Raw genomic sequence first — 12,654 nt, 5'->3', positions numbered from 1 at the left:
AACTTGTTTCCCGCCCTTATGAGTTGTGCAGATTTTTAACGTGTAGCATTAAGGCGCTGTTACAGCATCTGGAAAGCCATTCAAAGTTACATGTATTTGGGGTGTTGTGCTTTTAGGAAAGGTTTATGTAGATCCTAACGTACAAATGCTGTGATTTTATTGCTCAGGTTATGGACAGTAAAAACTAAAAGGCACGTGAGCTACCTTAAGAGCTCCCAGTTGGTGACCTGTACTAAGACCCCTTGTTGAGAGGACTGCCTGCATTAGTTGTAGTGATGCTTTCTAATCATAGAATCAGAATTATAGAATAGTTAGGGTTGGAAAGGACCTTAAGATCATCTAGTTCCAACCCCCCTGCCATGCATGTGAAACCAATGTCCTAAATTGAGCTTGTCATCTACAATCTTGGGAGTTACCTAAATACAGTTAAATTACTGTGTCTGTGATATTTGCTCCAAGTATCATTTATGTCATCTCAGAGTCTAGTTCTAAAATTGTAACCATTACCCTCATTGTAGGAAACTGATCCTGACTTAGATCATCAGGCTTTGTTCCGGACTTTGCCTTATCGATAAAAAATATAATCAACTTTGAGGGCTGGTTTTAGTGTCAAATACCGATTCATTTTAAAACCATGATTTAAAATTAAAATTTGTGTTTGCACCATTGATTTTAATGTGTGTTGTGTAAGCCAAGTCAGACATTCAGTCTCGCATTTGGGACATTGTGAGCACATTTAAAATTAGCACATTTTAGATGCTGTCCATTTGCAAAGCATTTATTTTAAACTCCAAGTTTCTTTGACTGGACGAGAAGACCAAATAATCAAGTGTGTGTGTATTGAGTTGATTTCTATACCGTAGTGTGTATTAGGATTCTTGATTTTTCATGGGTTTTATTGTGTTGGAATATTCCATCAGTATGTGTCAAGCTGCATTTGAGTAGACATTAGTATTCAGTTAAGAGATATGAAAACATTTTGAAAGAGATTTTTATTAGTTAAACAAAATTATCAGATATGTGCTTGGTGCATGTAAATGTTTAGACTTACATTTTTGCAACTATTCATGTATTTATATAAACACATGTCCGAGATGCAAGTTTGATCCCTTCAGGCAGAGGAAGGACTGAATCCAGGTCCCCTTTTCCTGTGTGAGCACACTCGTGTATATGTCTAAATAAACAGTAAATTAATCTTTTATATATAGAATATAGTTCTTTTTTCCACAGTTATAGCACATACACTGTTCTTAAAAACAGAATTATTCCTCTGAAAATTAAAATATTTTTTTAGATTAAATTTAAAATGGATTATTTCAGAAACTGTGCTCTGGCAGAAGTTATTTCAGTTGTTTGGGTTTGGTTTTATTTTCTGGAATGATTTAATCAAAAGAGTAATACAGTTTCCTCACACTTTCCACATAACGAGATCTCATTGTAGTGTATTTTTTACTGAGTTCAACAAGCTACCTGATGCAATGTTTTCTGCTACCTCCACTCCATTCTGTAGTGCTAGTGGCTATCCCTTTCCTTTAGCTCTTCCCTGTGTTTGTACTTCAAATGGTAACATGATTGTGTGTGTATTATTGCATGGAAGCTACTCACTAATTTCAAGCGTATATATTAAATTGGGAGAAAAAATATGAAAAGAACATAAAGGGCTGACTTCAGTAAAGTAGCTTGTCAGTGGAGAGGCATAAGTAAGGCATTTCATTCAGTAGTAGTAATAAAATTAATAGTATGACCTGAAATATAACTATAAAATACTGAACAATAAATTATCAGGTTTCTGCCTTTGCAATATATTTTGCTAAAAATATCTTTAAGACCAGAGCAAAATAATACATAGATGCAGATTTTCAGTTGATCTGACAGAGTGAATGGATTCCAGGAGATGATTGTAGGCTGTCAGAGCAGAAATCCATGAACCAAGAGAGCACTTAACAGAGCACAGGAGTTGTTCCAGTTTGTATAATCAAAGGTTTCTTTTCTAACAGTATTAATGAATAAGCTTTCAAGTTCTTCCATTAGAATTTGGAAGAGCTTATAGAAGCAGGATCTCTGAAAGATCAGAATCCCACCTGTTCTAGGTCTCCAGTCTTTTCAGTGTTGAGATACTGAGCCCACACAACTCTAACATGTTGGTGATGTGTCCAACATCTTAAAAAAATTCAAGGGTGCTTCTGTTAACTCAGAATTCCTAAAAATTGGTTAGGGTTTATTTTCAGTGGAAAGGGAGGATTTTGGATTAAGTATGGAAATATATGAAAGAGGTGGGTAGTAAGAGTGTTGGACCAGACTGTAAGTAAAAGACAGTGACTACTGGCAGGAATTGAAAAGATTGTAACAGATCAGGTTCAAAGCATTCTTCCCTCTGTATGCTTCCAGATCCTGGTAATACATGTTAGAGGTTACAGATTAGTTCTGTTGAACCCTGTCCTCTTTTTAGTGCAGTTCTGTGCTGTTGCCACCTGATCTCAAATTATTTTGATATATATTCCACCACATTTTTTTTTATCTTGTTTAGACGAGTAAATTCCTATCAGAATTTGAGTGATATGAACTTGATTGGGTCATTCTTCGGGTTGGAAATGTTCTTCTTCATGTCATCTAATGATTCTGAGAGCAGATCTGGGAGGGGAAGCAGTGAGTGGGCTCTGCTGCCAGGTTTTTGAGTTTTCCTTCTATTGCCACCAAGGTCACTCACCTTTCTGGGGAATCTCCCATTATAATATATGCTATGGAAACAGTTAGTCCTACAGTCTTTCATCAAAGCAGCATTAGTGTTCACCTTAAATTTCCTGGATTCATTCTTTAAATCAAAGAATAAAAGATTCTTTTCCTTTTAGTACCATTGACTAGACATATGTATTGTTCTTTCCTAGCTGTATTCAACTAGCAAAATAATATATTTCTCTGGTTTAGCTCTTTAATTACTAATTCCATTTGAACATATTTCTTTTTTAATTAGAATTGTGCAACATGATACACCTTCTCTGCATTTAGGATAGTAAAAATCAAGAAAGCAAAGCTCATTTTATGCAATTTATTTTGCAGTCATTTACTTTTAGAGCTACAGATGCTCATTTATTGTTTAGAAGTCAGGCTATTGTAGCAAGAAAGTGATCAACAGGGAAAGAAGTAGTTATGGTTCATAATGTGCATTTTTCATATATTGCTTTTTAATATATTTCATCTTTTATTTCAAAAGATACATAGTAATGATAGAAAATTATTTTTATTGAATAAATATTTAGTCTTCAGTGTCATTTGTAATATATATGTTGAAAATGGGTCATTTTCTATTTATCTGTAAAAGTAAAGCTAAAATTAATAATGAAACTGTTTAATATATAATTTTATGCTAAGGTTACATGCAATGCAATGGACAGAATAGGCTTGTATATATCTGTAATACATCACATATGCTTGTCTGGTGAACATGGATTACAGCCGTGGTTCATTATCTGAGTCAGATTTAGCTTTTACAATGAAGATAAGATTCCCTTCAGTAGTTGCTTCTTCCCTGCTGCTGATGGCCATCCCCAGAGCAGTGGTGGCCGAGGGCAACGTAACCTTTCTTGCCATCATTGCTTTTCACAGAGCAGTGTCTCATCGTGGAGATACCGAGTGCTGTTTGTGCCAGTTTTATGTGATCCAGGCTGAATTATTTTGCTTTGGTAGTCACTTAAATTACATTAACTAAAAATAGGTATTACTGAAGTTTAAAATATTTGTAGTTACTTCAGAGGAAAGCTGTAACTGCTCTTTTAAGCAATGTTTTACATGTGTTTTTTATTTTCTGGAATATTTGGCCTAATTAGAAGTCCTTTGAAGTCATCATTATGTGTATTCAATTGAATTTCTTTTAGAGGCTTTAAGACTGTCCATACGGCTTTTCTACTAAATGTATTTCAATTCTAGCCAAAAAGGTGTAATTAAATTTATTGCTTCCAACTTAAGCAGTTACTGTAGTGCCAGGCATCAACTGAGGCTCATGAACTTTGCTGTCCTCTTCTTTCAGTTGTGGCTATCCTGAGGAAACATGAAGGACAGAGGAGAAAACACCCAAAGTGATGTGTGGATAGGGAAGCTCTGAATTTGGCTCTACGATTGAACTGGAGAAGGGAGAAGGGGAGGATGTTTACCTCTGGAGTTGAATCCCGGGTGCTTTAGTTTCAGGGTTTCTTTAATATCTACAAAGAGCTGTGAAACATGTACCTAAAGCATGTCTGAAGCAAATGAAGGCAGCAGCCTGCTATTGCCACCTCTTAGTCTTGTAGGGCACCAGGAGCAGATCTGCATTGCTAAAGCTAAGCTTTGCAGCCATGCAGGCATCAGTATAGTACCATGTAATGGGATTTTAATTTTAATTAGTTAAAAATACAGTAAATTACAGGGCTTGATTGGTTTTTTAGCCATCATTTCTATTAAAGAATAATACATTCTTTGAAATCAAACACTTGACTTTGAAAGTCGAGTGTTTAAAAAGAAGTTGGAAAATGTCAGAATGAAGATTGTTCAAACTGTTTTAATTTGTCCCTTGCATGTGTGCATAACGATAAGATCTTTAATTATGTGATCACATAATTTTTCACAGGAGGAATGGTGCCCAGAGAATGAATTAGGGGTGTTTATTAAAGAAAGCTGTTGCCTCCAGAACCCTTGCCTTAATTGCTAGAAAGTGTAGTAATTTTAGTAGAGAGCTGCAGGAATCAAAAGCACGCTCTCTAAGGCATTTGAAAGCTCCATGGAAAGACTGGATTTTATTCTCTCTCTTTTAAGGAGTTTTTATGTGATTTTAGAAGGTTACTTATTTTGGGGGTGATCTCTGTGTATGTAGTTGCTGTGGCATGCAGTCCAGGATACCTGGGCTCTGAGCACAGCTGGATTGGAATGAACAAAAACATGCTTGAAATATGTGAAATGCTGTATAAATTCAAAGTCCTCTGAAAAGAAAGGCACAAAACATCTTACACTGACGTGGCAATACCAGGATTGCCAAAAGAATCCTCTGGGTTTTAAGTAGACAGTTTCTGTTCTGTTAAATGGAGATAAACCATCAACCTACCACAGTCCAGTAAATTATGTGTTTTGAAGCATTCCTGCTGAATGCCATGTAGGGAAAATATATATAGTCATATGTTTACATTAGATGTAGTTATACTATATTGTGTAATATAATATATAATAAATATATACTATATAATGAGTATATAAAATATAGGATATAAAGTATAACGTATAATAAGGAATCCCAGTTTGGCTAGCATCCTATAAGTGAGGCTTTGGGAGCACTGCTGGCTGGTGGGGATAAAGAGAATGAGCAATCACTTTGCAATCTGAAAAAATGAGGCAGGCTGCTACAAATACTCAGTTCACTCCATAAAACTGAGTGTTCCATGCATATTTGCCATCACTGTACGAGATGAGGCAAGGATCTTGTAGAAGGAAAGCAGCATGTAATCATTTAGAGTTGCTCATAGATAGATGGATGTTTCTGTTGGTTTAAGTACTTGACTTGCTGCTGCGTCTGGTGTGTGGATTGCGCGGCCATCTCGAGCGTGCCGAGCCCTTTTAAATACATTTTATTTCCCCCAAAGCCCTTTGTAAGAGGAAAACCAGAATGTTAGAGCCAGATTTCTTGCTGATTTTATTGTGTTGCCTTGTTGACAAGTGCTCTTTGGTGGAAGGAACTTAAATCCCAAAGACCATTTGTTCCTTACATTTTATGGAGAAGGTGGTATTTTAGAGTTTGCAGAGCTGGCACATGAGTGAGCGTAGTGAGAATTTATGAACAAGTTTCAAGGTAAATAGAGCCATAGTAAATAGATTATACTTAAAATAAAAAAATAGGTAATGAGGAAAAGAAGATATGGGGGTTTTCTGTAAGTGTAATTCTTCAGGACAAACTTTCTGATTAGATTTTCATTTTCCATGGAAACCACTCTAAACCTAATATAAGGTATTTCACTTAATTTCCCAAGCGAAGCAAGGAATTTATTTTTTAAAAATCAAGTATTCATTATCTACAGTACTGCAATCTGAACTTTTGCTTATAAAAACTTTTGCTTATAAATTTTGATTCCTGCTCTTACTGATCTCCTTTCTGTGTGGCAAATTTAAGTATGTTGGTGTTCTGTATTAATAATGCTCCACATCTAATCATCACAGTAAAACCTATTTAAGACAACAGGCCAAAATAATTTTTTTCACTTTTCCATAAAAGTTTCCTGGTTTATGTCTTTCCGTGCACTTTTTTAAAATTACATTTACAATTTCTCAGGCAAATAAATTCATATATCTCTTCTGCTTTGGTGAGGGAATACATCTATGTTTCTCTTTCACACAACATTACAGCATTCCTTACAGTACTTTTTTTACTTCACAAAACTAGTTACAGAATATAAAGTGAATATCAATGTACTGATTGAAATGGACCAAATACTAGTATTCAGGCAATTTGCCTAAATTTGTTGTCTTAGAAGAGGTCAATATCATGAATAGTGGAGCGTTACTATATTTTTTAAATAGCACTGTCTGTATAAAATATGAAAACATGGAATGATAGTTTTAAATTCAGAATGCTCTTTTCTCATGTTTACGCATGTTCTAGATGAGGGATTTTTCCCCTGAATTGGAAGGAAATGAGATGGTAGCCAGTCAGTTTATAATGTTACTCACTTTCCCTGCTCAAATGCATTTTTAAATCACTAGAATATCTACTTAAAGAAAAAAAAAAAAAGCTAACCTCAGAAGAGCAGGAGTCTAGGTTGTTATTTATCTACCTTAATGGGCTGGATTTCACATGAAAGAATCAGTCTGGCTTCTCATGTGCTAACAGTGACAAGATGCAGGTATCATTAAGTAGCATGATTATGTGCCTTCCAGGTCAGTTATTCTGATAACCACTGAAGGAGTACTGCAGCCATGACAAGTCTTGTTAGTTTATTCATCAATATATTTATTCTCTTGTCTTAAACTGTATTTTAAAGCATTTCTGTAAGAAATTCAAATGTGGCAATGAAGAAGTAATGCGCATATAGATGTAAATGTTTAATAGTTTATTTTCAGTGTAACAAGACATTTCAACAGATTATGAAAGTGATTTTTTTTTCCTAATACATAATCCTTACAGTTTAAATTGAAATGGCTATAACTGATCTTTTGTGCTTACAAATGAAGACTATTTTAATAATAATCTGCTCCCATATGGCAGAAGCATATATCGTTGTATAATCCTTTGTCCACAAGACTCTCACAATATGTTCTTCAGGCTGAAATGTAGAGTTATTACTTTTTCCTGGTAGCTAGGGAAAATATTATGCAAGATTTCCTTTGTAAGTCACCTCTGAGATTTTTCCTTTCACATTTCGTGCTGTTGAGTCGTTAGTGGGATCTTTGGGTGTAACTACAAGAGCCTTTTTGCTTAAATCAAGAGCACTTTAGCCCTTCTGAGTCAAATCTTATTGTTCCTATTTATTGCTCCTTGATTCACATACCCATCAGTTACAGGAAAAGCCAGCCAGAAGGTGGACTGGGTGCGCATAGCTAGCATAGGTAACTGCAGACAAGGTCTTGTTTCACGGGACCTGACAAGAGCAGTTGAGCTGCCATCTCAAGTGTGGTCAACCTGGGGTCACTTGGCCTTCAGTGTCAGTTGTTTCCCTGCAGTTTTGTGCCTTCTATACCCCAGTGATTGCTATATATATATATATACAGCTTATCCTCTTTATGCACAGCTATCTGTAACAAAATATTGTTTAACACTAGTAAGACAAAGTTCTGAAAGCTTTGGACCTCCATGCTGTAAATGAGTATATTGATCAGTATTTTGCTTTTTGTCTGTCTACAGTCACCAATTATAATAACGTGGTAGAAGCAAACTCAGATTCAGACGATGAAGATAAATTGCATATAGTGGAAGAAGAAAGTGTAACTGATGCAGCAGACTGTGATGCTAGCGTGCCAGAAGATGACTTGCCAACAGACCATACAGTATTACCAGAAAACAGTGAAAGAGAAGGGAGTACAAACAGTGGCTGGGAAGATGAAGGTATGTTCATTTTCACTGATGATGATATGTAAAGAAAGGTTTCTAAAGTGTAGATTCACTAGAAATTTTTTTTGGTCACTTTGTTAGCAACATTGTTCCCAGGCTAAAGTTGCAAACACTACACTACACCAGCTACTAAGAAGGAGAAAAATGACTGCTGCAGCTGAACCCAGGACACTGAAATAACGTGTGATAGTCATAGTCAAAATAGAGGGTTTTTAACATATTTGTATGTATATTGTAATATATTTCATGTTCTTTTTTAATATTTGAGGCAGATTCAAAGGTGCATTCATTCCACCAGCATTGTTAAACAGGAGCTTCAAATGTAGGTTCTCAAGGGTGATCAGAGACTAGCCACTTGCTTTTCGTTTTTCGTATGGCAGGTCTCTGCCATAACTCCCGGTAAGGTTCAGGGTTTGCTCAACTTACAGAGTAAGCCATAAGCCAAAAACATGAAACAGTAATATTCAGATATAAATTTCTCCTTCTGAGCTGCCTCTGCCTTTTCCCTTGTAAAATATAGTAAAAAAAAAAGGTTTAGATTATTAAGTTTAGAATTTGCTCTCTTATTCATAATGAATCTGTGTTTCAAAAACACTAAAAGGACTTAAATGTTTCACGTATTATGCAGCAGCTTTAGAAGCTGAAAATTTGAAGCAATCAGGAAATAGGCCTTTTTTACTGTGGAATCAGATCCCGAGTTTCATAATAGCACACAGCATGCTTACATTTGTGCCAAATTGGGATAAATGCATAAACTATTGGAAATTATCGTGGAATTTGGCCTTAGTTCCCTGAAAGATAGAGAATATTTTCTGTCATATCCTTGTTGGTGTCTGATCTCAAGCCACAACTCTTCAGCATCTACCTTGTTAAAACTGGGGGTTTAAGATCAATTGCATGACCTCACATCTAAATAAACAGAAAGCAGTCAGATGGTCCCTAACTGCAATCCAGCTGAGAGAGAGCAGCTGAGAGTTCAAAGAATAGCATCAGCTCAGCCTGTTTTTACATAGCTGCTATTGCCAAGGTATGCTGTGCAGGGAAATGAGTATTTTGTAGCTAAATTATTAGGTAGGTAATTTTCTTAGTTCTTGTAATATCTTTGCTCTACTGCAGGCTGTATCTATCAGGAATTGCAGTTACATAAAAATGGGCTCTGTGTAGACTATTTCTTGAACCCTTCAAGTGTAAGTGTAGGAAACCTGAAATAGGGAGCGAAGAGCAGCACTGCCTCACAGAGGTGCTGGGTGAAGACCCTTTGGACTGAATTTGCTGGAAAATGTACCTACACACAGGTAGTCATGACACAGTGTCTTTCATCAGAAAACCTTTGGTTTTTTTCAGAGCTCTAGACATGGGGTGGCATCTTTTTTGACTCCTTATTTCAAATGTAGTATTTTTAACCTTTTAAAATTAGTTTTCCAAAATGAAGCATTTGAATCAAATTCTACTGTGATTGTAGAATTCACTATGTAGGCAATGTTTTCTCTGCCTTGGTCATTGCTGATGAAGACAGGCTTTCATCAGTGTTTAGACAGACAAAAGATTAAATAGTTGCCATACAGGCTTGCTCAAACTAAATTTCTTCCGTAAAAATTATGTGTTCTGAAGCCTCTTTTGTAGCAGTCTGGTGATGACTACATGAGAAAAATTAAGGATACATTAGATTTTACGGAGCTTTGACTTGCTGGGGTAAAATACTCTTTACTTTATTATAGCTTTCCTAGAAGGAAAGGTGTGACCTGAAAATCATTAGTCTTGGTTGCACATTAGAAATCTGAAGATTTCTAAGAGAGGAGTATTGAATGCATGATTTCTCTCATGCAGGGAAATGTACTGGTGTAGGTGTCTCTGCAACACTAATACCATCTTCAGGGCTAGCGATTATTTTTAGAATACATACTACAGCAGTTTTAGTAAGTTGTGTTTTATCAGTAAAGTAGTACTGAAAGTTCCTGGGTTTAGCTCAACCTGACAGAATGAGTTTTTTACATATTTATTCCGTTCACAAATGCCCAGGAATAGAAACAACACACGTAACATTTCTTCATCAGATTAGTTTCCTTCCGTTTCTAGTCATTCTAACTGACTTTATGAAAGACCTTCAGAACAGGTGTTTTTAAATATAAGGTGTGTATCTCAAGAGGTTTAATGGAAACGGTTAAATGGGTTTGAAAAAGTGAATCACGTGTATCCTGCACAAGTTCTTGGCTGTACGCCAGCATTCATGTGTGTGATGATTCTGTAATGTGACTTTTATTTTTTTTTTTAGTTAGAAGTAAAACCTACACTACAGATGTTTGGGGGTTTGTTTTAATTAAGGGTTAAATTTATGGACTTATTATGTTAATGCATTTAAAAATCCTTATTATGTATTATGAGTATTTAGCAATTCTAGAGATCTCAAGCCCTGGAAGTAGGATATCTTTGAAAATGTCAAAAAATTGTCTAGACCTTGAAATAACCTTTAAAAATTAAGGAAGTTATGTTTTATGTTTAAGTTCTTCCTGGAACTCAAAAATTCCTTTAACTCATAAAATTTTAGGTTGAGCCTATGTGCTGTAAGATGGATTGTGTTCTTTCTGTGTGGTGTGGTGGGTAGCTGAGGAAGGTTACTGTACTATTCTTTATTAATTTCATTTAGGAGGAAGGCTAAACAAGTGTAGCATCTTTTTGATCAAGTTTTTACTCACATAAGCAAACAACCAGGCAATACTGTAAGCTGTAAATAGCGCTTGCTACATGCATATCAGAAAATTAGTTCTAAAGAATTTAAATTAGAAACTCTTGATGGGCTTTCGAGTTTGTTCCCTTCTCTGAAGATAAGACTGCAGTGAAAATTTCAATGAAGTCTGACTTTCTGCCAGCATCCAAATTTTCCATTTGCTAGTGGTTTTAATTTCATCAGTATCTTACCCATGGAGAGATCTTTACAGTCAGCCTATAAGGCAGTGATTGTGTCATGCATGTTCGCCGCTAGTACACACTGCTGCCTGTGATCTGAAAATCATTAGTATTTAACCCTGGGAAGTCCCACTGTATCTCTAAACAGCTGCTCATAAGTGATGATGAGATACAGAAGTCCAAGAACATGTTTTAGAATTATGTGGTAGGTCCAGATGTAGTGGCAAGATGGATATTCTTGACCTAGATGTTATTCATGGAAACCTGTATTTAAGCTGTCATTCAGCAGGTAGCTCAAATTTCTTCTGGAATTCAGAGCTGTGATTTCTGCTTGGTGGAACAGCGGTTTAAAATCTGTTCACATCCCTTTCCGTTGCTTCCCAGCAGCTGTATTTGCAGCATGGTAATTGGCCTTCTGAAGGGACAATTGCAAAGTTGCCTTCCTATGTGGACCATCCATAGCTACAAAGATGGAGCTCTAATTAACATTTCTCAAATTATTAATTATTCCTACAGCATTAAGGAAGATCACTCCCTGTGGAAAAGGGCTCCTCCTTGTCTTACACCCCACTTTTAGATATTGCAAGAGAAAGTACCAAGCAGAGGTTCTGATTATTAGAACTGAGATGGTTTTCAACTTCACTGAGATTAATCTATAATGTCATAAATTCCTTGACATTGCCATGGAAAGCATAGCTTTTATTTATACTGAAGCAAATGGAATTTACTAGCAACACTATAATTTAAATTTCTATGAGTAATAACTTACTGATATTCCCCCTCTTCCACAGAGCCTATTTCATAATGGAGAAAAATCACAAACCCTTTTTAAATAAAAATAGTGGATTTGTATCATGATTGTTTTTAAGAAATTAAATTTTGGATTTAAATTTTGCATTGCATTCTGAACCAAATCTGTGGTATCATGAGCCAAAATTATAATTAGTTCAAAATCCAGCATAGCTTTCCTAAGCACTGACAGAGTGGCATCAGTGTCCTTTCCAATAGGAACTTCCCAGTTCAGGTGACCCAACAAACATAAATTAGGAACAACTTGGGCAGTTTATTGATTTGAATCCACAGCTATAGTGAGTTAAAACTTCCATGCTGCATCCTTGAATGCTGCAGCTCAGCGGGAGCTGGTAGAGTTTTGGAGGCAGGTAGGCTCCTCAGCGTTAGTTCTGTGGACATCTGGTACCTGCAAACTTGTACTGAATATTGGAATCGATACATGAAACATCTTTGTAGTGCACAGTTGATCTGAATCGGAGAGCATGTGTTTAAAATCCTTGTTTATTTAAGCAATGGCAGCCTAAAAGTGGTTTCTAGATGATTTACAAGAAAGATAACGCATTAGGTAGTTGTTCGCAGACTTGACTAGCAAACTGTCAGTCATTTAAAAAAACTGCTAATTGGAGAAAACAGTTTTTTCATATATTTGGTTTATGATACTTTGGTTTCCAGAAATAGTATTCCAGTGTATCATAGATCTACATTTGTAGATAGGGTTATTTAAGTAGCTGACTGTATTTGCTGGAGAAATACACTGTCCCTGTCCTTCTCTTAAACTTATGGTTTGTGTTTAATGTTTCTCCCTTTTAAGATTTCATTTCTGTAATGATGGAATATCTTTGTGGTTCAGCTGATTGCACTCTGCTGAAATAACGTGCAATCCATGCTTTTGAAAG

At 35.8% G+C, this 12,654-nt stretch overlaps 1 protein-coding gene across 2 annotated transcripts in view; it reads left to right on the top strand.

Annotated features, from left to right (window-relative positions):
• Positions 1 to 12,654, top strand: part of ZEB1 (zinc finger E-box binding homeobox 1) — a 124,052-nt gene that overhangs the window by 90,648 nt on the left and 20,750 nt on the right. For both annotated transcript variants that reach the window (XM_061468124.1, XM_061468125.1), the window contains exon 2: positions 7,856 to 8,056. In XM_061468124.1, coding sequence (XP_061324108.1) covers positions 7,856 to 8,056 — 201 coding nt within the window. The remainder of the gene's footprint in view (positions 1 to 7,855; positions 8,057 to 12,654) is intronic.

Source organism: Pezoporus flaviventris, unplaced genomic scaffold (genome assembly GCF_033815535.1).
Source record: "Pezoporus flaviventris isolate CSIRO_AGI_PZ_B2104156 unplaced genomic scaffold, CSIRO_AGI_Pfla_v1 ptg000047l, whole genome shotgun sequence".
Taxonomy (NCBI): domain Eukaryota; kingdom Metazoa; phylum Chordata; class Aves; order Psittaciformes; family Psittacidae; genus Pezoporus; species Pezoporus flaviventris.
This window is presented reverse-complemented; position numbering and strand designations above follow the sequence as displayed.